Below are 26,345 nucleotides of genomic sequence, written 5' to 3' on the forward strand. Positions count from 1 at the left end.
CACTGCTCAAAAAAATAAAGGGAACACTTAAACAACACAATGTAACTCCAAGTCAATCACAACTTCTGTGAAATCAAACTGTCCACTTTAGGAAGCAACACTGATTGACCATAAATTTCACATGCTGTTGTGCAAATGGATTAGACAAAAAAGGTGAAATTATAGGCAATTAGCAAGACAACCCCAATAAAGAGAGTGGTTCTGCAGGCTGGTGACCACAGCCACTTCTCAGTTCCTATGCTTCCTGGCTGATGTTTTGGTCACTTTTGAATGCTGGCGGTGCTTTCACTCTAGTGGTAGCATGAGACGGAGCTACAACCCACACAAAGTGGCTCAAGGTAGTGCAGCTCATCCAGGATGGCACATCAATGCTGAGCTGTGGCAAGAAGGTTTTGCTGTGTCTGTCAGCGTAGTGTCCAGAGCATGGAGGCGCTACCAGGAGACAGGCCAGTACATCAGGAAGCGTGGAGGAGGCCGTAGGAGGGCAAACAACCCAGCAGCAGGACCGCTACCTCCGCCTTTGTGCAAGGAGGTAGCACAAAGCCAGTACCAGTCAAAAGTTTGGACACACCTACTCATTCAAGGGGTTTTCTTTATTTTTACTATTTTCTACATTGTAGAATAATTGTTTAAGCCTTTAAAACTATGAAAAAACACATATAGAATCATGTAGTCACCAAAAAAAGTGTTAAACAAATCAAAAATAATATTACATTTTAGATTCTTCAAGTAGGCCACCATTTCGCTTATGACAGCTTTGACAGTTCTGTCGTCATGCTAGTACCTGAATTGAGTGACTCTGGTGGCCTGGGGGTTTCTGTCTCACTGTGAAGGTAATGAGGGCCACTGGGGGTTTCTGTCTCACTGTGAAGGTAATGAGAGCGCCTGGGGGTTTCTGTCTCACTGTGAAGGTAATGAGAGAGCCTGGGGGTTTCTGTCTCACTGTGAAGGTAATGAGAGCCTAGTGGTGAATGTGTGTAGTATGCAGTACCACCACTATCATTGAAATAAATACCCTAGGATCCACTCCAAAAGGGTGTGTTTCTTTCCCTCTGGACAGACTCTGTGACCACACCCTGGATCAACGCCAAAAGGAAGTGTATGGAAGGTGTATCTCAGTGAATGTGTTTTTGTAGTTGTGTGTTTGTCCAGCTGCACTCTGGTCCTCTGGGGTTTCTGTCTCACTGTGAAGGTCTCTCATTACCTTCATTACCTTCACATTGAGACAGAAAACCCCAGGGTCTCTCATCACCTTCACAGTGAGACAAAAAAACAGGGTCATATTACCTTCACAGTGAGACAGAAACCCCCAGGGTCTCTCATTATATTCACAGTGAGACAGAAACCCCCAGGCTCTCTCATTATATTCACAGTGAGACAGAAACCCCCCAGGGTCTCTCATTATATTCACAGTGAGACAGAAACCCCCCAGTGGCTCTCATTTACCTTCACAGAGAGACAGAAACCCCCCAGGCTCTCTCATTACCTTCACAGTGAGACAGAAACCCCCCAGTGGCTCTCATTTACCTTCACAGAGAGACAGAAACCCCAGAGGCAGAGAGTGCAGCCGGACAAACACACAACTACACACACATTCACTGAGAGACACTTATATACACTTATATACACATTATTGTGAAGGTCATCCTCTGAAGATTTTACCTGTGAAAGTATCTGTAACAGTGGTTTCTGCATCTGTCTCAATCAGGGATTGTATCATGCTGTAAATGGGTCCGTAAAACTCTTAATTCTTAAATTCTTATAAATTGTTCAAAGAATATAAATTGTTCATAAGTAGTTAGTTCATAATTAGTTCTTAATATAGGTCAATGATAACACCCTCTGATTACATAACCTTCAGTCTATGATTTCTCCATCAAGAAAATCCCTGCTATTAATCTCCTCAATCAATGACTATGTTATATTCTTCTGGTATAGTCTTTCAGAGATGATAGAGTCATTTTTTTGTGCTTAACAAATTATTAGACAGTGAACTATTTTTTAAACAAATTAAATTGTAGTCATATGGTGCAGCTCTTGATTTTGACCATCAATACAGTTTAATTACAGTAATACAATTTTGAACAACATGTCCTATGGTGGGCTCGCAGTGGTCATGACGCTATCAAACTGTACCAGAAGTGAGATGGGTCAAATCCAGTTCTCATTGGGCACAAAAGCAGTCCCTTGTCACCTTCTCGGCTGGCCATTGGATGAAAGCCTCCCAAACCCCGGCCCCTCGTTCAGGTGACTTATCCAACAAACCGCCCACTTCGGATGCTGAGCTTGTGACTGGCAACCGACTGGTTAACCGGCCGAAGACCGAAGTCACGACGATAGAGTTCTCATTCAACACTGCCCACAGTCTGTCTATATAGTCAGGCTAGTGCTACAAGGTCAGTCTTTACATTTTGCGGTTGACAGCAGGCCGTTTCGGTTGGGAAATTCCAAACACGAAACAGAAAAGCTCACAGGACAAGGAGACGAGAGAGGTGCGTGACAACAGAGAGAGAGACTAGCCTACACAGTTGCTACTAAGTCTGACATCATCCCAATTATATCCCAAGAGGTCGGAATCACTTGAATGCGAAGATGACAGACGCGGTCGTGGACGGCAAATTGGAGGCGGTGAAACAGGCTACTAAATATGTCAAAGAGACCGAGAACGTTGCGGAAAAATATTCTGCGATGACCGTTAGCAAGAACAGCGACATGAACATGAACGTGGGTGAATTGCAGTCCGCAGCATTTACTGCTGTGCCATCTCTCAAACCCATCAAGAAGGTAAGAAGCAAAGCACAGTCATCATCACCATCAGCATCATCATCATTCCCTAGCGTAGGCCTAGGATACTGTTGTGGATACTGCGTATATGGGTGCAGGATCTGCCTGCTATAGTATACTCATGAGAAGAAACATCCTATTGCATTTCTGACCTTCTAAAATATAACATTTCAATCATACCAAATATGTGTTTCACCTTATGTTACCCAATGATAAAGGTTTGATTTATTTACTGAGAAATTATGAATTTAGAGCAGGTTCTTTACTCTTATAATATACAGGTACCTGTCAAAATAAAGGAAACGTGTCTTAATGGGGCTTTGGGCCATCACGAGCCAGAACACCTTCACAATGCTCGTTGGAATAGATTCTACAAGTGTAACTGACAAAATAATGTAKACACCTGAGTAAATGAGGGATACAAAGTATATTGAAGGCAGGTGTTTCCACACAGGTGTTGTAAGCAATTAACATCCCATCARGCTTAAGCCGGGTGTACACTACACGATTTTGGCCCCGATTTAGCTCTCCCAGACAAGTTTTTGAGATCGGAAACTAAATCCCCGTGCGCGACCGTCACCGACGCTCGTTTAATGTGAGCGGTTCAAGAGACGCAACCAGAGGGCTACCGATCTCGTCTTTTGAGCAGTCCTAGACATCCCGATATTTTCAACAAAAAAATGATTTTATCCGCACAGAATCTGCAACGCTTTTGTAATGTGAGATMTCTAATGACACATTTTGAGAACGGCGATCAGCAGTAGCCAATGAGAGCTCGCCAAAGAAGCCAGTGAGATGTTGTTTCGCGTCACCCAGAATGTGTCGACTCCAGCAGGACGGATGACTACTATTAGTATGCATTTGTACTTACCTTTAACCAAAGCCAAAGTGTCAACTCGTTACAGCTCTGTAGTTCACAAGCAATGTTATTRAATATGTTGGCTAGATATTTTATCTCTGTGTGGGAAGTGTGAATGTCTGACGGAAAACGTTTATGAGGCTGCTTTAGGCCAGCTCCCTTGTATAGCGACGTTAAATCTAATCACATTATTGTTTTCGTTAGACAACGTTGTATCGAGAGAATCCTCAAGACCAAGTGAATAATCTTGTAATGTGTGACCCCTGTCTGTGCCACATCGTTTAAACCGGGGGGACATCACGACTTTCAAAATCCTAACATCACTGAGCCTTCACATTAAACGACCGTCTTTCCTGTAGATTATAGTGTGTCTCCAATGTAGCGGTGCGCACACCAAACGATGTGGCACAGATGGTGGTCACAACCCTTACGAAAAAATATTGCAGTTTAAGTGCAGTATATCTGCAGTATGATGTAAACACTGCGTTCAAAATAACTTTTTTTTTTACTGAAGTAATTCTGCAGTGGTTCTGCAGATACAGTGCAGTATAACAGCAGTTCAAGTGCACTACACGGCCGCTATTCTGCAATTTGTGCGTCCAAAATAACACAGTCGACGGCAGTTACTGCACTTTTACTGCAGTTTCAAAACATCAGTCTTTTTTTTGTAAGGGACATTACAGGATTCTTCAATGTGATTATATTTAAGCGAGCTGTGGCTCAACGCAGACTCATAAACATTCAGTCAGACGTTCACGCTTGCCATAGAGAGTTGAAGTGTCTAGCCAACATTTTGGAATGGAAAAACATTGCTTGTGAACTTCAGAGCTGTAACCTACTTGACACCTTGGCTTTGGTTAAAGGTAAGAACAAACTCATACTACAGTAGTAGTAGTCATCCCTCCTGCTGGAGTCTACACATTCTGGCTGATGCGAAACAACGTCATCATCTCGCTGGTTTCTTTATGTTGGTGTACCTTTATTATTAGCAGTTAACCGTATGTTTATTATAATGAACATCTTCCTTGAATACACTATATACACTATATATACAAAACTATGTGGACACCCCTTTCAAATTAGTGGATTCAGCTATTTCAGCCACACCTGTTGCTGACATTTACATTTACATTTACATTTAAGTCATTTAGCAGACGCTCTGACAGGTGTATAAAATCGAGCACATACCCATACAATCTCCATAGACAAACATTGGCATTAGAATGGCCTTACTGAAGAGCTCAATGACTTTCAAAGTTGCACCATCATAGGATGCCACCTTTCCAACAAGTCAGTTCGTCAAATTTCTGTCCTGCTAGAGCTGCCCCGGTCAACTGTAAGTGCTGTTATTGTGAAGTGGAAATGTCTAGGAGCAACAACGGCTCAGCCCCGAAGTGGTAGGCCACAAGCTCACAGAACGGGACTGTAGAGTGCTATAGCGCATAGAGCGTAAAATCATCTGTCTTCGGTTGCAACACTCACTACCGAGTTCCAAACTTCCTCTGGAAGCAACGTCAGCGCAATAACTGTTCGTTGGGAACTTCGTGAAATAGGTTTCCATGGCCGAGTAGCCGCACACAAGCCTAAGATCACTATGTGCAATGCCAAGCGTCGGTTGGAGTTGTGTAAAGCTCGCCGCCATTGGACTCTGGAGCAGTGGAAATATGTTCTCTGGAGCGATGAATCACGCTTCACCATCTTGCAGTCTGATGGACAAATCTGTGTTTGGAGGATGCTAGGAGAACGCTACCTGCCCCAATGCATAGTGCCGACTGTAAAGTTTGGTGGATGAGGAATAATGGTCTTGGGCTGTTTTTTTTCATGGTTTGGGCTAGGCCCCTTAGGTCCAGTGAAGGGAAATCTTAACACTACAGCATACAATGACATTCTAGACGATCCTGTGCTTCCAAGTTTGTGGCAACAGTTTGAGGAAGGCTCTTTCCTGTTTCAGCATGACAATGCCCCCGTGCAAAAACCGAGGTCCATACAGAAATGGTTTGTCAAGATTGGTGTGGAAGAACTTGACTGGCCTGCACAGAGCCCTGATCTCAACCTCAACAGAGACTAAATAAATACTTAGGCTAATCCCCACAGTATGTTTCAGTAAAGACAGGCCCAGTATAGTCAGAGGATAAAAGTAGGCTGCTACAGATGGAAACTTGCTATGATCCAACCAACATCATGAAGGGATGTCCATTTGCGAACTGATTGACTGGTGCACTACCACTTTGATTTGTAATTTGTATGCTAACCCCAGAGTGTGGACGGGACAAGCCTTTGGTCTCTGTTGTAGCATCCAGGGCTTATTCAGGTCTTGGTTCAAACCAAATCAAATTTGATTTGTTCTACTCTTGTTTTTTTGTGTGTGTCCCAAATGGCACCCTATTCCCCAAATAGCCCATATGGGCCATGGTTAAAAGTAGTGCACTTTAAAGATGAATAAGATGCCATTTTGGATGCATGAAAGACTGTTAGTATGAACGGTAATCTGGCCAGCGCACGCTATATTTAGAGTTCTGGGTTTGGAGATTAATTCATCTCAGAACATAGCTAAGTCTGCCGAGTCTACCCTCTGGTAGCAGGACAATATGTGGACCGAGTGCTAACTAATCTAGTGGCYCTGACTAAGATGTATGCTTAGTATCCTCAGAATGTATACAAGTTATGCTACAACATGACATCCAGGGAGACGTCCCAAATGACTTTATTCCGATTCCCTTTATAGTGCACTACATATGACCAGGGCCAATAGTTTGGGTGTAATTTGGGACGCATAGGGTTTATACAACCCAACACCTCTCGCGAGTGGCGCAGCGGTCTAACATGCTGACGCGAGCAATTTTTTTTTTTTAAACATACATGTTTTTCAATTATTGCACCCACACTGCTTGCGTGCGCCAACGAGCGTCTGCGTTGCCAAGCGCTAAAATAGAAGTCAGTTCTATTTGTGACGCTGAACGCGGTGCAAGTCCTGCCTCTAAAATAACAACCCAATGTTTATATACCAGGACAAATTAGCTAGCAACAACAAGCTAGCTAAATAGGACAAATTAGCTAGTAACTGCAAGCAAGCTAGCTAAATTGCCATAACTGTTTAATGCTTTTCGACCTGTCCCCAAATTAATATAATTGGTTCAGAGTTTTTGATATTTTAACCTGTGTGTCNTGAAAGTTAGATGCCAATCGTCATATAAAGTCCAAAGAAGAAAAGGTCTGGAAGGAGGAGAGATGACTAGTACCGATTCGGTTTACCGTTTTATGTGTGGATTAATTGTCGGATTAGAGGACCTTGTGCATTTCAGGTAAAATAACAACCCAATGTTTATATACCAGGACAAATTAGCTAGCAACAACAAGCTAGCTAATTTGTCCTATTTAGCTAGCTTGTTGTTGCTAGCTAATTTGTCCTGGTATATAAACATTGGGTTGTTATTTTACCTGAAATGCACAAGGTCCTCTAATCCGACAATTAATCCACACATAAAACGGTAAACCGAATCGTTTCTAGTCATCTCTCAACTGCAAGCTAGCTAGCTAAATTGCCATAACTGTTTAATGCTTTTCGACCTGTCCCCAAATTAATATAATTGGTTCAGAGTTTTTGATATTTTAACCTGTGTGTCGTGGTCGCGTTTGGTGTGGGGGGACAAAATCAATTTGCGCATGATGGCGCACGCACGCTGCCGGTTTGGGTACGGTGTAAGGCAGGCACTGCATCTCAGTGCTAGAGGCGTCACTACAGARCCTGGTTTGATTCCAGGCTGTATCACAACTGGCCGTGATCGGGAGTCCCATAGGGCGGCGCACAATTGGCCCAGCGTCGTCCGGCTTAGGGTTTGGCCGGGGTACGACGTCATTGTAAATAAGAATTTGTTCTTAACRGACTTGCCTAGTTAAAMAAAGGTTAAACTAAACTAAAATAAATTAATATTGTCGCATACCCCCTGGTAGGCTTGACAARATGTGGATTGAGCAGTCCAGAGCCTCAGCCGTATTCACAAAGCATCTCGAGAGTGCTGATATCAGATCCGTTTTCCCTTTTAGATAATAATGAATAAGATTATATGAACAGATCTGATCCTAGATCAGCACTCCTACTCTGAGAAACGTTGTGATTACGGGTCCTGGTGTTTAAACAGTGGATATGGGAGGAATGTGGTCAGACTCTTATGAAAATAAATCTGTGTGTTATGAATTCATGTGAGAGGCTGTGAGCCAGAGCTCCTGACTGTGGTCAAACTGTGCCACATGTAATGGTGTTAAAGTCTTGAGTAAGAAGATTAATTTACAGGGTTACAGGTGTTAAAGTCTTGWGTAAGAAGATGAATTTACAGGGTTAAAATAGTGAAGAAGATTATGTAAACACTAAACATAGATTATGTAAACACTAAACATAGATTATGTAAACACGGAACATAGATCAATCTAAAAAGTATTTACCAAAAATATGCTTTTCTTTTGAATGAGTGGGAAGCAGTATTTGGGGAAAATAAGTAGCTTTATTATGGTTTTCTAAAACCAAACAAACACATTTCAAATAGAAGAGTGATTTATTTACCCCAAGTCTCAACCGGCGTCTCTCTCAATACCAAATGGCTGCACGCTGGACAGTTATGGAAGTTGGGAGTGTAGTTATAGGCCTGAGAGTGTGTCATCAAGGCTCTCATCAAGGCAAAAAGGGTGGCTACTTTGAAGAATCTCAAATCTATTTTGATTTGTTTAACACTTTTTTTGGTTACTACATGATTCCATATGTGTTATTTCATAGTTTTGATGTCTTCACTATTATTTCTACGATGTAGAAAATAGTAAAAAATAAAGAAAAACCCTTAAACGAGTCGATGTGTCCAAACGTTTGACTGGCTGTGCTGCCTCGTGTGTGTGTGTGTGTGTCTTGTGCGTGTGTGTGTGGAGACTGCGTGTGTGGGTGGAGACTGCGTATGTGTGGGTGGAGACTGCGTGTGTGTGTGTGGTGGGGGCGGGGGGGGGGGGGGGGGTAGCACTCCTCGCCTACTTCCTCCTCTTCATCTACCCACTAGTAACACAACAATACACTCCTGGGAGGAATGTGGCTGAGAATGGAGTCATTACATACACTTTATTAAAGACGTTTTACCTGATGTATCATAGTAATATGCATCATATCACTTAGTATAGCAGTCAGATCACTTAGTGGTAGTCAGTCATATCACTTAGTAATAGCAGTCATCGATCACTTAGGTAGTAGGCAGTCATATCACTTAGGTTAGTAGGCAGTCATATCACTTAGGATAGAATACGATCATATCACTTAGTAAGGCTAGTGCATATGTCATTCTTAGGTGTGGGGTTTGTTAGGTTGCTAGTTATGGGCATCATATCACTTATGGTAGTAGGCAGTTCATATCACTGATGAGTAGTAGCAGTCGTATCACTATAATATGCAGTCATATCCACTTAGGTAATAGGCAGTCATATCACTTAAGTTGTAGTAGGCAAGTCATAATCACTTAGGTAATAGGCAGTCATATCACTTAGGATAGGCAGTCATATCACTTAGGTAAAGCAGTCGTATCACTTAGGTATATGCAGTCATATCACTTAGGCAATAGCATCATATCACTTAGGTAGTAGGCAGTCATATCACTTAGGTCTATAGTTTAGTCCAGTCATCATCACTTAGGTAGTAGGCATCAGATCACTTAGGTAATAGGCAGTCATATCACTTAGTATAGGCAGTCGTATCACTTAGTAACATAGCAGTCGTATCACTTAGGTAGTAGGCAGTCATATCACTTAGGTAGTAGCATCATATCACTTAGGTAGTAGGCAGTCATATCACTTAGGTAGTAGGCAGTCATATCACTTAGTAGTAGGCAGTCATATTCACTTAGGTAATAGGCAGTCATATCACTTAGTATAAGGCAGCATATCACTTAAGTAGGCAGTCATATCACTTAGGTAGTAGGCAGTCATATCACTTAGGTAGTAGGCAGTCATATCACTCTACTGGTAGTAGGCAGTCATACACTTGGTAATAGCATCATATCACTTAGGTAGTAGGCAGTCATATCACTTAGTTTAGTTAGGCAGTGCATATCACTTACTAGTAGTCCTATCATATCACTTAGGTAATAGGCAGTCCGTATCACTTAAGTAGTAGCAGTCATATCACACTTAGGTAGTAGCAGTCATATCACTTACTTGGTTAGTAACGCCGAGTCATATCACTTAGGTAGTAGGCAGTCATATCACTTTCCACAGGTAAGACAGTCATATCACTTATTTTTTAGTAGCAGTCATATCACTTAGGTAATAGCAGTCGTATCACTTAGTAATATGCAGTCTATCACTTAGGTATAGTGCAGTCAACTCACTTACAGTATAGGCAGTCTATCACTTAAGTAGTATGCCAGTCATATCACTTAGGTATAGGCAGTCATATCACTTGTAATAGCAGTCATATCACTTAGGTAATAGCATCATATCACTTAGGTAGTAGGCAGTCATATCACTTAGGTAGTAGGCAGTCATATCACTTAGGTAGTAGACAGTCGTATCACTTAGGTAATAGGCAGTCATATCACTTAGGTAGTAGACAGTCATATCACTTAGGTAATAGGCAGTCATGAAAGACTAGCCTCTTAGGAAAAACAATGTTCTACATTAGTCAAACATTCAAAGCCATTTTATTTTGTGATAGCATTTTATGGCATACTTTGTTTACGTCAAGGTCAAGCTCAGATATTCATTTAACATGCACTGCATGTTTGATATAGAAGATAAGCTATTAGCAAATAACCATAGAACGAACTCGAATGCTTACTTACTATCTAGGCTTTTATCTCTGTTGATCTTATGACAGAAACCGTTCTGGTGCCTCGTGGATCTAAATTCAACACTGAAATCAAACAGTAACTCTATTGATAACGTTGTTTAATCTGGAACAGTAAGTTACGTCTCTATTTCTGCCATTAACCGGCAGTACTGAGTCACGCTGCAGCGCTGTGCTCACAGTGTTTGACTGTCAGTCAGATCAAATCAAATTTTATTTGTCACGTGCCGAATACAACCTTGACAACCGTAAAATGCTTACTTACCATCCCTTAATGCAGGGATGCTTAAATCAGTTTTACCTCATTTCTATCAGCATGTTAAATGTGCAACCAGAGGAAAAAAAAAAAAACTCTAGACCATCTTTACTCCACACACAGAGATGCGTACAAATCTCTCTCCCTCGCCCTCCATTTGGCAAATCTGACCATAATTCTATCCTCCTGATTCCTGCGTACAAGCAAAAATTACAGCAGGAAGCACCAGTGACTCGGTCTATAAAAAAAGTGTCCAGATGAAGCGGATGCTAAACTACAGGACTGTTTTGCTAGCACACACTGGAGCATGTTCCGGCATTCTTCCGATGGCATTGAGGAGTACACCACGTCAGTCACTGGCTTTATCAATAAGTGCATTGAGGACGTCATCCCCACAGTGACTGTACCTACATACCCCAACCAAAAGCCATGTATTACAGGCAACATTCGCACTGAGCTAAAGGGTAGAGCTGCCGCTTTCAAGGAGCGGGAGTCTAACCCGGAAGCTTATAAGAAATCCCGCTATGCCCTCTGACGAACCATCAAACAGGCGAAGCATCAATACAGGACTAAGATTGAATCGTACTACACCGGCTCCGACGCTCGTCGGATGTGTCAGGGCTTGCAAACTATTACAGACTACAAAGGGAAGCACAGCTGAGAGCTGCCCAGTGACACAAGCCTATCAGACAAGCTAAATAACTTCTATGCTCACTTTGAGACAAGTAACAACTCACTTTGGAGACAAGAAACATGCATGAGAGCATCAGCTGTTCCGGATGTTTGTGTGATCACGCTCTCCGCAGCCGTCATGGCTCACTTCAACACCATTTTCCCAGAAACCCTAGACCAACTCCAATTTGCATACCGCCCCAACAGATCCACAGATGATGCAATCTCTATTGCACTCCACGCTGCCCTTTCACACCTGGACAAAAGGAACACCTATGTGAGAATGCTATTCATTGACTACAGCTCAGCGTTCAACACCATAGTGCCCTCAAAGCTCATCACTAAGCTAAGGACCCTGGGACTAAACACCTCCCTCTGCAACTGGATCCTGGACTTCCTGACGGGCCGCCCCCAGGTGGTAAGGGTAGGTAACAACACATCCGCCATGCTCATCCTCAACACCGGGGCCGCTCAGGGGTGCGTGCTCAGTCCCCTCCTGTACTCCCTGTTCACTCATGACTGCACGGCCAGGCACAACTCCAACACCATCATTAAGTTTGCCGATGACACAACAGTGGTAGGCCTGATCATCGACAACGATGAGACAGACTATAGGGAGGAGGTCAGAGACCTGACCGTGTGGTGCAAGAACAACAACCTCTCCCTCAACGTGATCAAGACAAAGGAGATGATTGTGGACTACAGGAAAAGGAGGACCGAGCACGCCCCCATTCTCATCGACAGGGCTGTAGTGGAGCAGGTTGAGAACTTCAAGTTCCTTGGCGTCCACATCACCAACAAACAAACATGGTCCAAGCACACCAAGACAGTTGTGAAGAGGGGACGTCATCAAAACCTATTCCCCCTCAGGAGACTGCAAAAATTTGGCATGGGTCCTCAGATCCTCAAAAGGTTTTACACCTGCACCATTGAGAGAATCCTGACTGGTTGCATCACTGCCTGGTATGGCAACTACTCGGCCTCCGACCACAAGGCACTACAGAGGGTAGTGTGTACGTCCCAGTACATCACCGGGGCCAAGCTTCCTGCCATTTGGTTGGAACCAAAACTCTGAAATTTGGAATCATCAGACCAAAGGACAGATTTCCACCGGTCTAATGTCCATTGCTTATGTTTCCTGGCCCAAACAAGTCTCTTCTTCTTATTTGTATCCTTTAGTTGTGGTTTCTTTGCAGAAATTTGACCATGAAGGCCTGATTCACACAGTCTCCTCTGAACAGTTGATGTTGAGATGTGTCTGTTACTTGAACTCCGTGAAGCATTTATTTGGGCTGCAATTTCTGAGGCTGGTAACTCTGGGTCTTCCTTTCCTGTGGCGGTCCTCATGAGAGCCAGTTTCATCATGATGGTTTTTGTGATTGCAGTTGAAGAAACTTTCAAAGTTCTTGAAATGTTCCACATTGACTGACCTTCATGTCTTAAAGTATCGATGGACTGTCATTTCTCTTTGCTTATTTGAGCTGTTCTTGCCATAATATGGACTTGGTATTTTACCAAATAGGGCTATCTTCTGTATACCACGCCTACCTTGTCACAACACAACTGATTGGCTCAAACACATTAAGAAGGAAAGAAATTCCACAAATTAACTTTTAACAAAGCACACCTGTTAATTGAAATGCATTCCAGGTGACTACCTCATGAAGCTGGTTGAGAGAATGCCAAGAGTGTGCAAAGCTGTCATCAAGGCAACGGGTGGCTACTTTGAAGAATCCAAAATATATTTGGATTCGTTTAACACTTTTTTTGGTTACCACATGATTCCATATGTGTTATTTCATAGTTTTGATGTCTTCACTATTATTCTAAAATGTAGAAAATAGTCCAAATAAGGAAAAACCATGGAATGAGTAGGTATGTCCAAACCTTTGACTGGTACTGTAGGTCCTGGATGGCAGGAAGCTTGGCCCCAGTGATGTACTAGGCCTTACGCACCACCCTCTGTACCGTCTTACGGTTGGATGCAGAGCAGTTGCCATACCAGGCAGTGATGCAACCGGTCAAAAAGGTGTTTGATAAAGAAAGTATGCTTATTTTAGTTGTTTTTCCCCGCCTTTTCACTATTAAATCGAGTTAAGGAGGAAATTGATGTCTTTGCAGCCTGAATGGAGAATGTTCGCATCGGTTGTGAGGTGGGGGCTTGTTACTATGCCGATAAATTACAATATCCTTCCGGACCTTTGCCATCTAGGAAATACACTGCATTCGGGAAGTATTCAGACCCATTGACCTTTTCCACATTTTGTTACGTTACAGCCTCATTCTTCATTGGATTAAATTAAGTGTTTTCCTCATCAATCTACACACAATACCCCATAATGACAAAGCGAAAACAGGTTTTTAGAAACAGAAATACCTGATTTACATAAGTATTCAGACCCTTTGCTATGAGACTCGAAATTGAGCTCAGGTGCATCCTTGAAATGTTTCTACAGCTTGATTGGAGTCCAGCTGTGGTAAATTCAATTGATTGGAAATGATTTGGAAAGGCCCACACCTGTCTATATAAGGTCCCACAGTTGACAGTTCATGTCAGAGCAAAAACCAAGCCATGAGGTCGAAGGAATTGTCCATAGAGCTCTGAGACAGGATTGTGTCGAAGCACAGATCTACGGAAGGGGACCAAACATTTCTGCAGCATTGAAGGTCCCCAGGAACAGTGGCCTACATCATTCTTAAATGCAAGAAGTTTGGAACTACCAAGACTCTTCCTAGAGCTGGCCGCCTGGCCAAACTGAGCAAGGTGACCAAGAACCTGATGGTCACTCTGACAGAGCTCCAGAATTCCTCTTTGGAGATGGGAGAACCTTCCAGAAGGATAACCATCTCTTCAGCACTCCGCCAATCAGGCCTTTATGGTAGAGTGGCCAGATGGAAGCCACTCCTCAATAAAAGGCACATGACAGCCCCCTTGGAGTTTGCCAAAAGGCACCTAAAGGACTCTCAGACCATGAGAAATAAGATTCTCTGGCCTGATTAAACCAATATTGAACTCTTTGGCCTGAATGCCAAGCGTCACGTCTGGAGTAAACCAGGCACCGCTCATCACCTGGCCAATACCGTCCCTACGGTGAAGCATGGTGGTGGCACATCCTGCTGTGAGGATGTTTTTCAGCTGCAAGGACTGCGAGACTAGTCAGGTTGGAGGGAAAGATGAAGGGTACAGAGAGATCCCTGATGAAAACCTGCTCCAGAGCGCTCAGGACCTCAGACTGGGGCGAAGGTTCACCTTTCAACATGGCAACGACCCTAAGCACACAGCCAAGACAAGGCAAGAGTGGCTTCGGGACAATCTCTGAATGTCCTTGAGTGGCCCAACCAGAGCCCAGACTTGAACCCGATCTAACATCTCTGGAGAGAACTGAAAATAGCTGTACAGCAATGCTCTCCATCCAACCAGACAGACCTTGATAGGATCTACAGAGAAGAATGGGAGAAACACCCCAAATTCAGGTATGTAGCGTCATACCCACTCTTGCGTTGTGTTATTGACTTTACGTTTGTTTATGTGTAACTCTGTGTTGTTGTTTTTGTCGCACTGCTTTGCTTTATCTTGGCCAGGTCGCAGTTGTAAATGAGAACTCGTTATCAACTGGTCTACCTGGTTAAATAAAGGTGATTTATTTTTTATAATAAATAAATAAATAAATACCAAAGAAGACTCGACGCTTTGATCGCTGTCAAAGGTGCTTCAACAAAGTACTGAGTAAAGGGTCTGAATACTTATGTAAATGTTATATCTCTCTTTTTTTATTTTCAATAAATTTGCGAAAAATGTCTAAAAACCAGTTTTTGCTTTGTTTTAATGGGGGTATTGTATGTAGATTGATGAGAGGGGAAAAAACGATGTAATCCATTTTAGAATAAATCTGTAACGTAACAAAATGTGGAAAATGTCAAGGGGTCTGAATACTTTCCGAATTCACTGTATGTGTGACCGGACATTTTCAAATCGTAGTTGACTACCCCTGGTCTATGGATTACACCTCCTGTCCTGTCCTGTCCTGTCCTGTCCTGTCCTGTCAGATGGTGTGGTGGTATTAGTGGTGCCACTCTAAGTGGTTTTAATGTTCCTCTATACTTAGCCTGTTCTCTGCTCCTACATCTCCTATTGACAATCACCAGGGGATCACAGAGGCCAGGGGAGCCAAAATACCTACTCAGCCATCTAAGAGACAGAAGGAGTATTTTTAGGATGACTAGATGGGAATGCACTGCAGGCTTGTAGCCAGCACAAACTGATCTGGAACCAGGCTAGGAGGCTCATGGAAACTAAGGTTTAATTCCACCTCAATCCCCTTTTTATTAGCTAGGAGTCCTGTCTGACTGGGAACACAGAGTAGGAAAGGAAGAGCTGTTGGCAATGGCCTCAGGTAGATTACGTAAGGCAGGACTGAGAGTTTTGTGTATGTGTGTGGTGTCTTGTGTGTAGGTGTGTTAAACATATGGTCTGCGGCTCTAGCTAGCATGTAGTTGCCAAGGACAAGCCCGAGACAGACAGACAGAGGGGGAGAGGAGGGATTGTTCAGGTTGGATAGTTTGGACACCCCCACTTTCTACATAATGTCCATTAGACATGATGGTGATGTCCAATGGCTGAACCCTCCCCATGTCTGGTCTTCTGGTCTTGGGTTGTGTATGTGTAGTAATAATAACCTAGTAGCAACGTAACGCCAGGGACACACAGGACCATCACTCAGACAGCGACACACAGGACCATCACTCAAGACAGCGACGCGCAGGACCATCACTCGGGCAGCGACGCGCAGGACCATCACTCAGACAGCGACGCGCAGGACCATCACTCAGACAGCGACACGCAGGACCATCACTCAGGGACAGCGACACGCAGGACCATTCACTCAAGGACAGCGCACGCGCAGGACCATCACTCAGACAGCGACGCGCAGGACCATCACTCAGACAGCGACACACAGGACCATCACTCAGACAGCGACACACAGGACCATCACTCAGACAGCGACGCGTAGGACCATCACTCAGACAGCAACGCGCAGGACCATCACTCAGACAGCGACGCGCAGGACCATCACTCGGACAGCGACGCGCAGGACCATCACTCAGACAGAGAAACAGAGGCTGAGGGAAAAAGGCAGAGCTAGAGACTAAGAGCTGACCATGGAGAAGGACAGACAGGGAACCATGACATATAGAAAACCACAACATGGATATGGGCATGGGATGGAGCAGGCAAGTTACCTACTCTTTACGAAGTTGTTTAACGTAATTATTCTTTATGCAGACCTATAAACAGTTTTTATATAGTGTTTTAGTCCAGAATATGTCTCTGTTCTGTAATCGGATACCTACTGTATAAGACACTTAGATATTAAGATTTTACTGAGTTACAGTTCATATAAGGAAATCGGTCAATTTTAAATAAATTCATTAGGTCCTAATTGATGGATTTCACATGACTGGGCCTGGGAGTGCATAGGCTCACCCACTTGCCAACCAGGCCCACCTACTGGGGAGTCAGGCCCAGCCAATCAGAATGAGTTTTTCCCCACAAAAGGGCTTTGTGGGGCCTGCAGATGAAGAAACTGGATGTGGAGTTCCTGGGTCCTTTGCATATTCAATCCTGTCTCTAATTACAACACTGCCCCTTTAAGGCTCTCCTGGAGGATGATTGGCCACTCTTGGTAGCCTGTAAAATATTGCAACTTTACAATTACAATAGTTTTTATGTCTTTATAAAATATGTCGAGGGCAGTTCAAAACAAACAGTTGTGGGACTACAGAACTCATACAATCACTGCACATATATATATACAGTGGGGAGAACAAGTATTTGATACACTGCTGATTTTGCAGGTTTTCCTACTTACAAAGCATGTAGAGGTCTGTAATTTTTATCATAGGTACACTTCAACTGTGAGAGACGGAATCTAAAACAAAAATCCAGAAAATCACATTGTATGATTTTTAAGTAATTAATTTGCATTTGATTGCATGACATAAGTATTTGATACATCAGAAAAGCAGAACTTAATATTTGGTACAGAAACCTTTGTTTGCAATTACAGAGATCATACGTTTCCTGTAGTTCTTGACCAGGTTTGCACACACTGCAGCAGGGGCTGTCGCTGGGCAATACGGACTTTCAGATCCCTCCAAAGATTTTCTATTGGGTTCAGGTCTGGAGACTGGCTAGGCCACTCCAGGACCTTGAGATGCTTCTTACGGAGCCACTCCTTATGTTGCCCTGGCTGTGTGTTTCGGGTCGTTGTCATGCTGGAAGACCCAGCCACGACCCATCTTCAATGCTCTTACTGAGGGAAGGAGGTTGTTGGCCAAGATCTCGCGATACATGCCCCATCCATCCTCCCCTCAATACGGTGCAGTCGTCCTGTCTCCTTTGCAGAAAAGCATCCCCAAAGAATGATGTTTCCACCTCCATGCTTCACGGTGGGATGGTGTTCTTGGGGTTGTACTCATCCTTCTTCCTCCAAACACGGCGAGTGGAGTTTAGACCAAAAAGCTGTATTTTTGTCTCATCAGACCACATGACCTTCTCCCATTCCTCCTCTGGATCATCCAGATGGTCATTGGCAAACTTCAGACGGGCCTGGACATGCACTGGCTTGAGCACGGGGACCTTGCGTGCGCTGCAGGATTTTAATCCATGACGGCGTAGTGTGTTACTAATGGTTTTCTTTGAGACTGTGTCCAGCTCCTTCAGGTCATTGACCAGGTCCTGCCGTGTAGTTCTGGGCTGATCCCGCACCTTCCTCATGATCATTATGCCCCACGAGGTGAGATCTTGCATGGAGCCCCAGACCGAGGGTGATTGACGTCATCTTGAACTTCTTCCATTTTCTAATAATTGCGCCAACAGTTGTTGCCTTCTCACCAAGCTGCTTGCCTATTGTCCTGTAGCCCATCCCAGCCTTGTGCAGGTCTACAATTTTATCCCTGATGTCCTTACACAGCTCTCTGGTCTTGGCCATTGTGGAGAGGTTGGAGTCTGTTTGATTTGAGTGTGTGGACAGGTGTCTTTTATACAGGTAACGAGTTCAAACAGGTGCAGTTAATACAGGTAATGAGTGGAGAACAGGAGGGCTTCTTAAAAACTAGCTGTTCTTGTCCATTAGTGTTCTGTGTTCTGTGTTATGTCATGTTTTATGTTCTGTTACCCCAGGAAGAGTAGCTGCTGCTTTCTCAAACAGCTAATGAGGATCCTAATACAATTCCAAAACAATTTCCTCATGTCATTGGAGTGAAAGAAAACAGGAAATGCCCTTAAATTGATTACTTTTTGCAAATCCAATAAGTTTTCCAAGTTGATTCAAAGTCATCATATTCATTTTGGGGGTTGAAATGACGTGGAAGTTTTGGCCCAGTGGGTAGCTTCTACTCTTCAAACTACTAACTAGGTATATAGCTAACTAACCAACTCTACTACTGACTAGGTATATAACTAACTAACTAACTAACTAGGTATATAACTAACCAACTCTACTACTAACTAGGTATATAACTAACTAACTAACTAACCAACTCTACTACTGACTATGTATATAACTAACTAACTAGGTATATAACTAACTAACTAGGTATATAACTAACTAACTAACCAACTCTACTACTGACTAGGTATATAACTAACTAACTAGGTATATAACTAACTAACTAGGTATATAACTAACTAGGTATATAACTAACCAACTCTACCTATCAGGACACCTTTAAGACAGCTCCAGTCATGGTCGTAAGTGTCAACGCATGACATTTTGTTTCTGTGTTTTGGGTTCGGCCTCACTAACAATACTGGTTTTGACTTGTCTACCTTTTTGTTATCGTCATTATAAAGTATGGATGACCATGCAATGACTACCCTACACACGTTGTGCGCATCATACGCCAATGAAACCAACAATAGCCAAGTCACTGTTGTTAGTCTGCCTCCTTGTTGTCTGTGAGCTGTCCCTTGTGTGTTGTGTCAACACGTCGGCTCCACACGTGTCGTTTTCTGTCCAAACACCACCTATGGACATCTACAATATAGCAACAGGAACATCCAGGAAGCTGACGATGCAGGAATGGATGGCCAGGGAGGTTGTCCTTGTAACAGTATTGCTTCCGTCCCTCTCCTCGCCCCATACCTGGGCTCGCCCCGTCCCTCTCCTCGCCCCATACCTGGGCTCGCCCCGTCCCTCTCCTCGCCCCATACCTGGGCTCGCCCCATACCTGGGCTCGCCCCATACCTGGGCTCGCCCCGTCCCTCTCCTCGCCCCATACCTGGGCTCGAACCATACCTGGGCTCGAACCAGGGATCCTCTGCACACATCAACAACTGACACCCTCGAAGCATCGTTTACCTATCGCTCCACAAAAGCCGCGGCCCTCGCAGAGCAAGGGGAAACAACTACTTCAAGGTCTCAGATTGAGTGACAGCACCGATTTGAAACACTATTAGTGCACACCACCGCTAACTAGCCATTTCACACCGGTTACATCCTTCTCTTCACGTTGAGTTGCATGAGTTAAAGGAAAGAAGGAATGTCTGCAACTCTTGCAGAGGGACAAATCTAGAGACATCACACACGCACACACAGACACACACAAATATCCAGACACGCCCCCACACGCACGCATACATACACTTCACACCGAAACACACACCACACTCACGGCACACACACACACACACACACACACACCACACACACACACACACACACCACACCACACACACACACACACACACACACACAAACACACACCACACCACAGACACACACATGCACACAACAGACACAGATACAGACACAAACACACACACAAACCTAGAGACACATACTTGTTAAAGCAGAGTTTTGGTGGACACTGGACACTGTGGCCCTGTGGAAGTGTCATTGAGGAGTGAGGACACTGGACCATCGTGGCCTTGTGGAAGTTCGTCTGGGGAGTGAGGCACTGGACACGTGGCCCTGTGGGTGTCGTTGAGAGGGACGGACATCGACATCGTGGGCCCTGTGAAGTGTCATTGGGGAGTGAGGACACTGGGGACAGCGGGCCCTGTGGAAGTGTCGTAGGAGAGCGACACTGGACATCGGGCCCTGTGGAAGTTTCAACTTGGGGAGTGAGACAACGCTGGAAACATCGTGGCCCTCGTGGAAGTGTTCATTGAGGAGGGAGGACACTGGACATCGTGGCCCTGTGGAAGTGATCATTGAGGGTGAGGACACTGGACATCGTGGCCCTGTGGAAGAGTGTCATTGGGGAGTGAGAGCCTGTACACCTCGTCGGCCCTGTGGGAAGATCCCATTGAGGAGGGAGACACTGCGACACTCGTTGCGCCCTGTGCAAGTGTGTTGCAGGAGGGAGGACACTGGACATCGTGGGCCCTGTGGAAGTGTCATGGGGAGTGAGGACACCTGGACATCGTGGCCCTGTGGAAGATGTCATTGGGGGGTGAGGACACTGAATGCGTGCCCTGTGGCAATATCATTGAGGAGTGAGGACACTGTCTGTGAATGAAACCTCAATGATGTTGAAATGACCAACAGGGATACAGGCTTTGATATGGATTAACATCACTGGTACTTAGTGCTTAAGGCTGAGTTGTTAGCTGGCCAAGGACGATGCTCTGTTTCTGACCATTTGCTTGACCACCCAGTCTGGGTCTTCTTTGTGTGTGTGACTCTGTGGTGTGTGTTGTGTGTGTGGTGTGTGTGTGTGTTGCGCTGTGTGTGTGTCGGGGTGGTGGGTGTTGTGTGTGGTGTGTGGTGTGGCGTGTCTGTGTGTGTGTGTGTGTGTGCTGTGTGTGTGGTGTGTCATGGGGTACTTCGTGACAACAACTAAAAATAAAAAGGCATTATACATACAACGAAGAAAAAACAAAAAAATAAAAAACAAAAAAAAAAAAAACAAAAGAAAAAAAAAAAAAAAAAAAAAAAAAAAAAAAATAGATGACAAGTAAAGATCCTATTCTGTTACTGAGGGTCTACTTTGTGTCCGGTTAAAGTAGTCCCTCGTTTATCTATCTGGTGGAGACCAGCCTGAATTGCTGCCTTTCACATTCTATTATCGCCTGTGGAACCAGCCTTGATCGCTGCCTGGCACACATTCATTTTATCCTAGGTGGAACCAAGCACTTTGATCCTGCCCTTCAACATTCTATTATCTGCGCTGGAACCATCCTGATCGCTGCCTTCAACATCCTCTATTATCTCTGGTCGACCAGCCTAGATCAGTTAGGACTCTCACATTGCCTATTAATCCTGGTCGGAACCAGCCTGATCGCTGCCTTCAACAGTTCTATTATCCCTGGTTGGAACCAGAGCCGATCGTCTGCCTTCAACATTCTTATATATCCTGGAAAACCAGCCTGATCGCGCCTTTCAACATTCTATTATCCTGTGGAAACCAGCCTGATCGCTGCCTTCAACCATTCTATTTATCCTGGTGGAAATTCAGCCTGATCGCTGCCTTCAACATTCATATTATCCTGGGTGAACTCAGCCTGATCGTTGCCACGATCCTACGATGTCACTACGAGGCTAAATCAGTTGGGGATGTCACCTACGAGGTAAATCTTTGTTGGGTTTGAATTTGTCACTACGAGGTATCAGTGGGATGTCCTAACGAAGGTAATCAATCGGGTGTACTACGAGGCCAGTCAGTGGGGATGTCACCTACGACGTAAATCAAGTTGGGATGTCACTACGAGGTAAACTCAGTGAGGATGTCTTACGAGGTAAATCAGTGCGCAACTACGAGAGTAAATCACGTGGGGACTGTCACTGTACGAGGTAATCAGCTCCGGAGATGTGGATGTCACTACGAGGTAAATCAGTGGGGATGTCACTACGAGGTAAATCAGTGGGGATGTCACTACGAGGTAAATCAGTGGGGATGTCACTACGAGGTAAATCGGTGAGGATGTCACTACGAGGTAAATCAGTGGGGATGTCACTACGAGGTAAATCAGTGGGGATGTCACTACGAGGTAAATCAGTCTGTTCTCACTCTCTAAGCTTTCACAGGTCGCTCCACAGAGCTGTACCTCCAACACCATGGCTGTCTCAGTTGCCCTTATTGACTCAGTTAAAACTCTCCCTTAATCTCTTTAATGTCCAACACCTTACTGTGTGTTTCACCCAGGATGAGTGTCTTTCTATCGGCCCACACTGATGTGTGTGTGTGTGTGTGTGTGTGTGTACTTCCAAGAAGAGGCGTGTTAGTCCAGACTGATCTCCTAACAGCAAAACAGAGCATCTCTATATAGTAGTTAGAGGATTAGTCAAATATATTTATTTTCTAATCCACTTTGATAACAACTTTATATACACTGGCTCCAGGTCATCTATAAGTCTTTGCTAGGTAAAGCTCCGCCTTAGCTCAGCTCACTGGTCACCATAACAACACCCACCCGTAGCACGTGCTCCTGCAGGTATATTTCACTGGTCAAAGCCAACACCTCCTTTGGCCGCCTCTCCTTCCAGTTCTCTGCTGCCAATGACTGAAACGAATTGCAAAAATCGCTGAAGTTGGAGACTTATATCTCCCTCTCTAACTTTAAACATCAGCTATCTGAGCAGCTAACCGATCGCTGCAGCTGTTACATAGCCCATCTGTAAATAGCCCATCCAATCTACCTACCTCATCCCCATATTGTTTTTATTAACTTTTTTGCTCTTTTACACACCAGTATTTCTACTTGCACATCATCATCTGCACATCTATCACCCCAGTGTTAATTTGTTCAATTGGAATTTCTTCTCTACTATTGGCCTATTTATTGCCTTACCTCCTTACTCCATTTGCACACACTGTATATAGATTCTATTGTGTTATTGACTGTACGTTTGTTTATTCCATGTGTAACTCTGTGTTGTTTTTTGTCACACTGCTTTGCTTTATCTTGGTCAGGTGTCAGTTGTAAATAAGAACTTGTTCTCAATTGGCCGACCTGGTTAAATAAAGGTGAAATAAAAAAGTAAATACAGTAATAAATTCTGGTTTGGTCAAATACAATCTGATTGTCTTTGTATTTACGGAAACTATAGCCTCGTGCTAACAACTGAGTTTCGTGACATGATCAATATGATCCAATTACTATCTGGTCAAGGTTTGTCGCATTTACACGTTGTACTAAAATGTGTCTCTTGTCCTTCCACGGTGTCAACATTGTGACCAGATTCTCTTTCAAAACAAGATTCATTCATATATTTTAGGACCATTCAATGGTGTTACCTGTCAATCCTTTTTGAGASCAGTATAATGATTTTACTAGTTAGACCATCCAGATCTTTTTACACTGGATTGATATCAAGACACAATGCGTGCTTGACTACCAGTGGTCAGGAAGATCACAATGTCTTTTAATCAGCTACACCTGTATAAAAATGTGGGCACAATCAGAATGTGGACAAGATCAGGACAAAGGATGCATTTTAGAACCAAGTATAAACAGGCCTAAAGGCTGTGAAGGTAATTGAATAACTGTCTAACTGACAGTTAAATGGATGAAGACAGTCATGAAAATAAAATCTCTGCTTAAATAGGACACATTTGATTTTGTGTTTAAATATTATTTTTTTTACTTTTATTGTTGTGTAAATAAACTTGATTTAATTAATGGGAGTGTTTACTAAAGATTATAAGCAATTTTTTTGCAAACTTAGTATTTCTATTAAACTCTCTATATCTCCTCCTCTTTCCAACTGTCCTCTGATGCTCCAGCAGCTAAGACAGCTGTAGGCTATGGCGCTTCAAGTAAAAAATAAATATTTGATGTGTGGACTTTCTTTCATACAATGCACATTTTCATTGCTTGCTAGTAAATAAATTGGTGTTCTTTAAAAAAAAAAAAGTTGGATGTGTCTGACCTATTCGTTAATTATTCAACAGTAGTCAACAAAGTTGTTCTGGCTCTGAGGCCTATAATGTGCTAACGTTGTGTCACATGGACAATGCGGCAATCTTCTACCAACCTGGCATGGTATAATTTGATACCGTATCTTTTCTTCATTTATAGACTAATCGGCACTGACTAGGCCTGGTCCTGGCCGATATGCTGCCCTAGGCAAGATGTATTTTTTTTTGCCACCCTCCTATGCCCGCGAAGTAGAATAGTAGCCTAGGCTATACAATGGCGGCCCACAATGCACTTTTATGAATGCTCATGTGGTAGCTTACCGTCAGGAAATGTACTGCTAATCCCTGTCATTTGGTTATTTACATTTGATGTAAAGTATGTCAGGTTTAGGAACATGTTCTATAGGTACTGTAGGTAAAGAATCTAGAGCAAGGCTCTCCATCCCTGTTCCTGGACAGCTACCCTCCTGTAGGTTTACTCCATCCCTGTTCCTGGACAGCTACCCTCCTGTAGGTTTACTATCCAACCCTGTTCCGGGACAGCTACCCTCCTGTAGGTTTACTCTCCATCCCTGTTCCGGGACAGCTACCCTCCTGTAGGTTTACTCTCCAACCCTGTTCCTGGAGAACTAGCCTCCTGTAGGTTTACTCTCCAACCCTGTTCCTGGAAAGCTACCCTCCTGTAGGTTTACTCTCCATCCCTGTTCCTGGACAGCTACCCTCCTGTAGGTTTACTCTCCATCCCTGTTCCTGGAGGACTACCCTCCTGTAGGTTTACTCTCCAACCCTGTTCCTGGAGAACTACCCTCCTGTAGGTTTACTCTCCAACCCTGTTCCTGGAGAGCTACCCTCCTGTAGGTTTACTCTCCATCCCTGTTCCTGGACAGCTACCCTCCTGTAGGTTTACTCTCCATCCCTGTTCCTGGAGAACTACCCTCCTGTAGGTTTACTCTCCAACCCTGTTCCTGGAGAACTACTGTCCTGTAGGTTTACTCTCCAACCCTGTTCCTGGATACAGGAGGTAGTTCTCCAGGAACAGGGTTGGAGAGTAAAACTACAGGAGGGTAGCTTTCCAGGACAGGGTTGGAGAGTAAACCTAGAGGACAGCAGTTCTCCAGGAACAGGTTGGAGAGTAAAACTACAGGAGGGAGTTCTCCAGAACAGGGTTGGAGAGTAAACCTACAGGAGGTAGTTCTCCAGGAACAGGGTTGGAGAGTAAACCTACAGGAGAGGTAGTTCTCCAGGAACAGGGTTGGAGAGTAAACCTACAGGAGTAGCTTTCCAGGAACAGGTTGGAGAGTAAACCTACAGGAGGGTAGTTCTCAGGAACAGGGTTGGAGAGTAAACTACAGGAGGTAGTCTTCCAGGAACAGGGTTGAGAGTAAACCTACAGGAGGTAGTTCTCCAGGAACAGGGATGGAGAGTAAACCTACAGTAGTCTCCAGGAACAGGGTTGGAGAGTAAACCTACAGTAGTCCTCCAGGACAGGGTTGGAGAGTAAACCTACAGGAGGGTAGTTCTCCAGGAACAGGGTTGGAGAGTAAACCTACAGTAAGCAGTCTCCAGGAACAGGGTGGAGAGTAAACCTACAGGAGGTAGTTCTCCAGGAACAGGGATGAGAGTAAACCTACAGGAGGGTAGTTCTCCAGGAACAGGGTGGAGAGTAAACCTTCAGTAGTCTCCAGGAACAGGGTTGGAGAGTAAACCTACAGTAGCCTCCAGGAACAGGGTTGGAGAGTAAACCTACAGGACAGTAGTTCTCCAGGAACAGGGTTGGAGAGTAAACCTACAGGAGGGTAGCTGTCCAGGAACAGGGTTGAGAGTAAACCTACAGGACAGTATCTCCAGGAACAGGGTTGGAGAGAACCTACAGGAGGAGTTCTCCAGGAACAGGGATGGAGAGTAAACCTACAGGAGGTAGTTCTCCAGGAACAGGGTTGGAGAGTAAACCTACAGTAGTCCTCCAGAACAGGGTTGGAGAGTAAACCTACAGGACAGTAGTTCTCCAGGAACAGGGTTGGAGAGTAACCTAGAGGACAGCAGTTCTCCAGGAACAGGGTTTGGAGAAGTAAACCTACAGGACAGCGTAGTTC

General features: G+C 44.1%; 1 protein-coding gene across 2 annotated transcripts in view; it reads left to right on the forward strand.

The window, feature by feature from the left end:
* Positions 1-2,272: 2,272 nt before the first annotated feature.
* Positions 2,273-26,345, forward strand: part of ahcyl1 (adenosylhomocysteinase-like 1) — a 43,115-nt gene continuing 19,042 nt past the window's right edge. For both annotated transcript variants that reach the window (XM_024006475.3, XM_024006476.2), the window contains exon 1: positions 2,273-2,784. In XM_024006475.3, the coding sequence (XP_023862243.1) occupies positions 2,593-2,784 (192 nt within the window). In that variant the 5' untranslated portion in view covers positions 2,273-2,592. The remainder of the gene's footprint in view (positions 2,785-26,345) is intronic.

This window comes from Salvelinus sp. IW2-2015, linkage group LG17 (genome assembly GCF_002910315.2).
Source record: "Salvelinus sp. IW2-2015 linkage group LG17, ASM291031v2, whole genome shotgun sequence".
NCBI lineage: Eukaryota > Metazoa > Chordata > Actinopteri > Salmoniformes > Salmonidae > Salvelinus > Salvelinus sp. IW2-2015.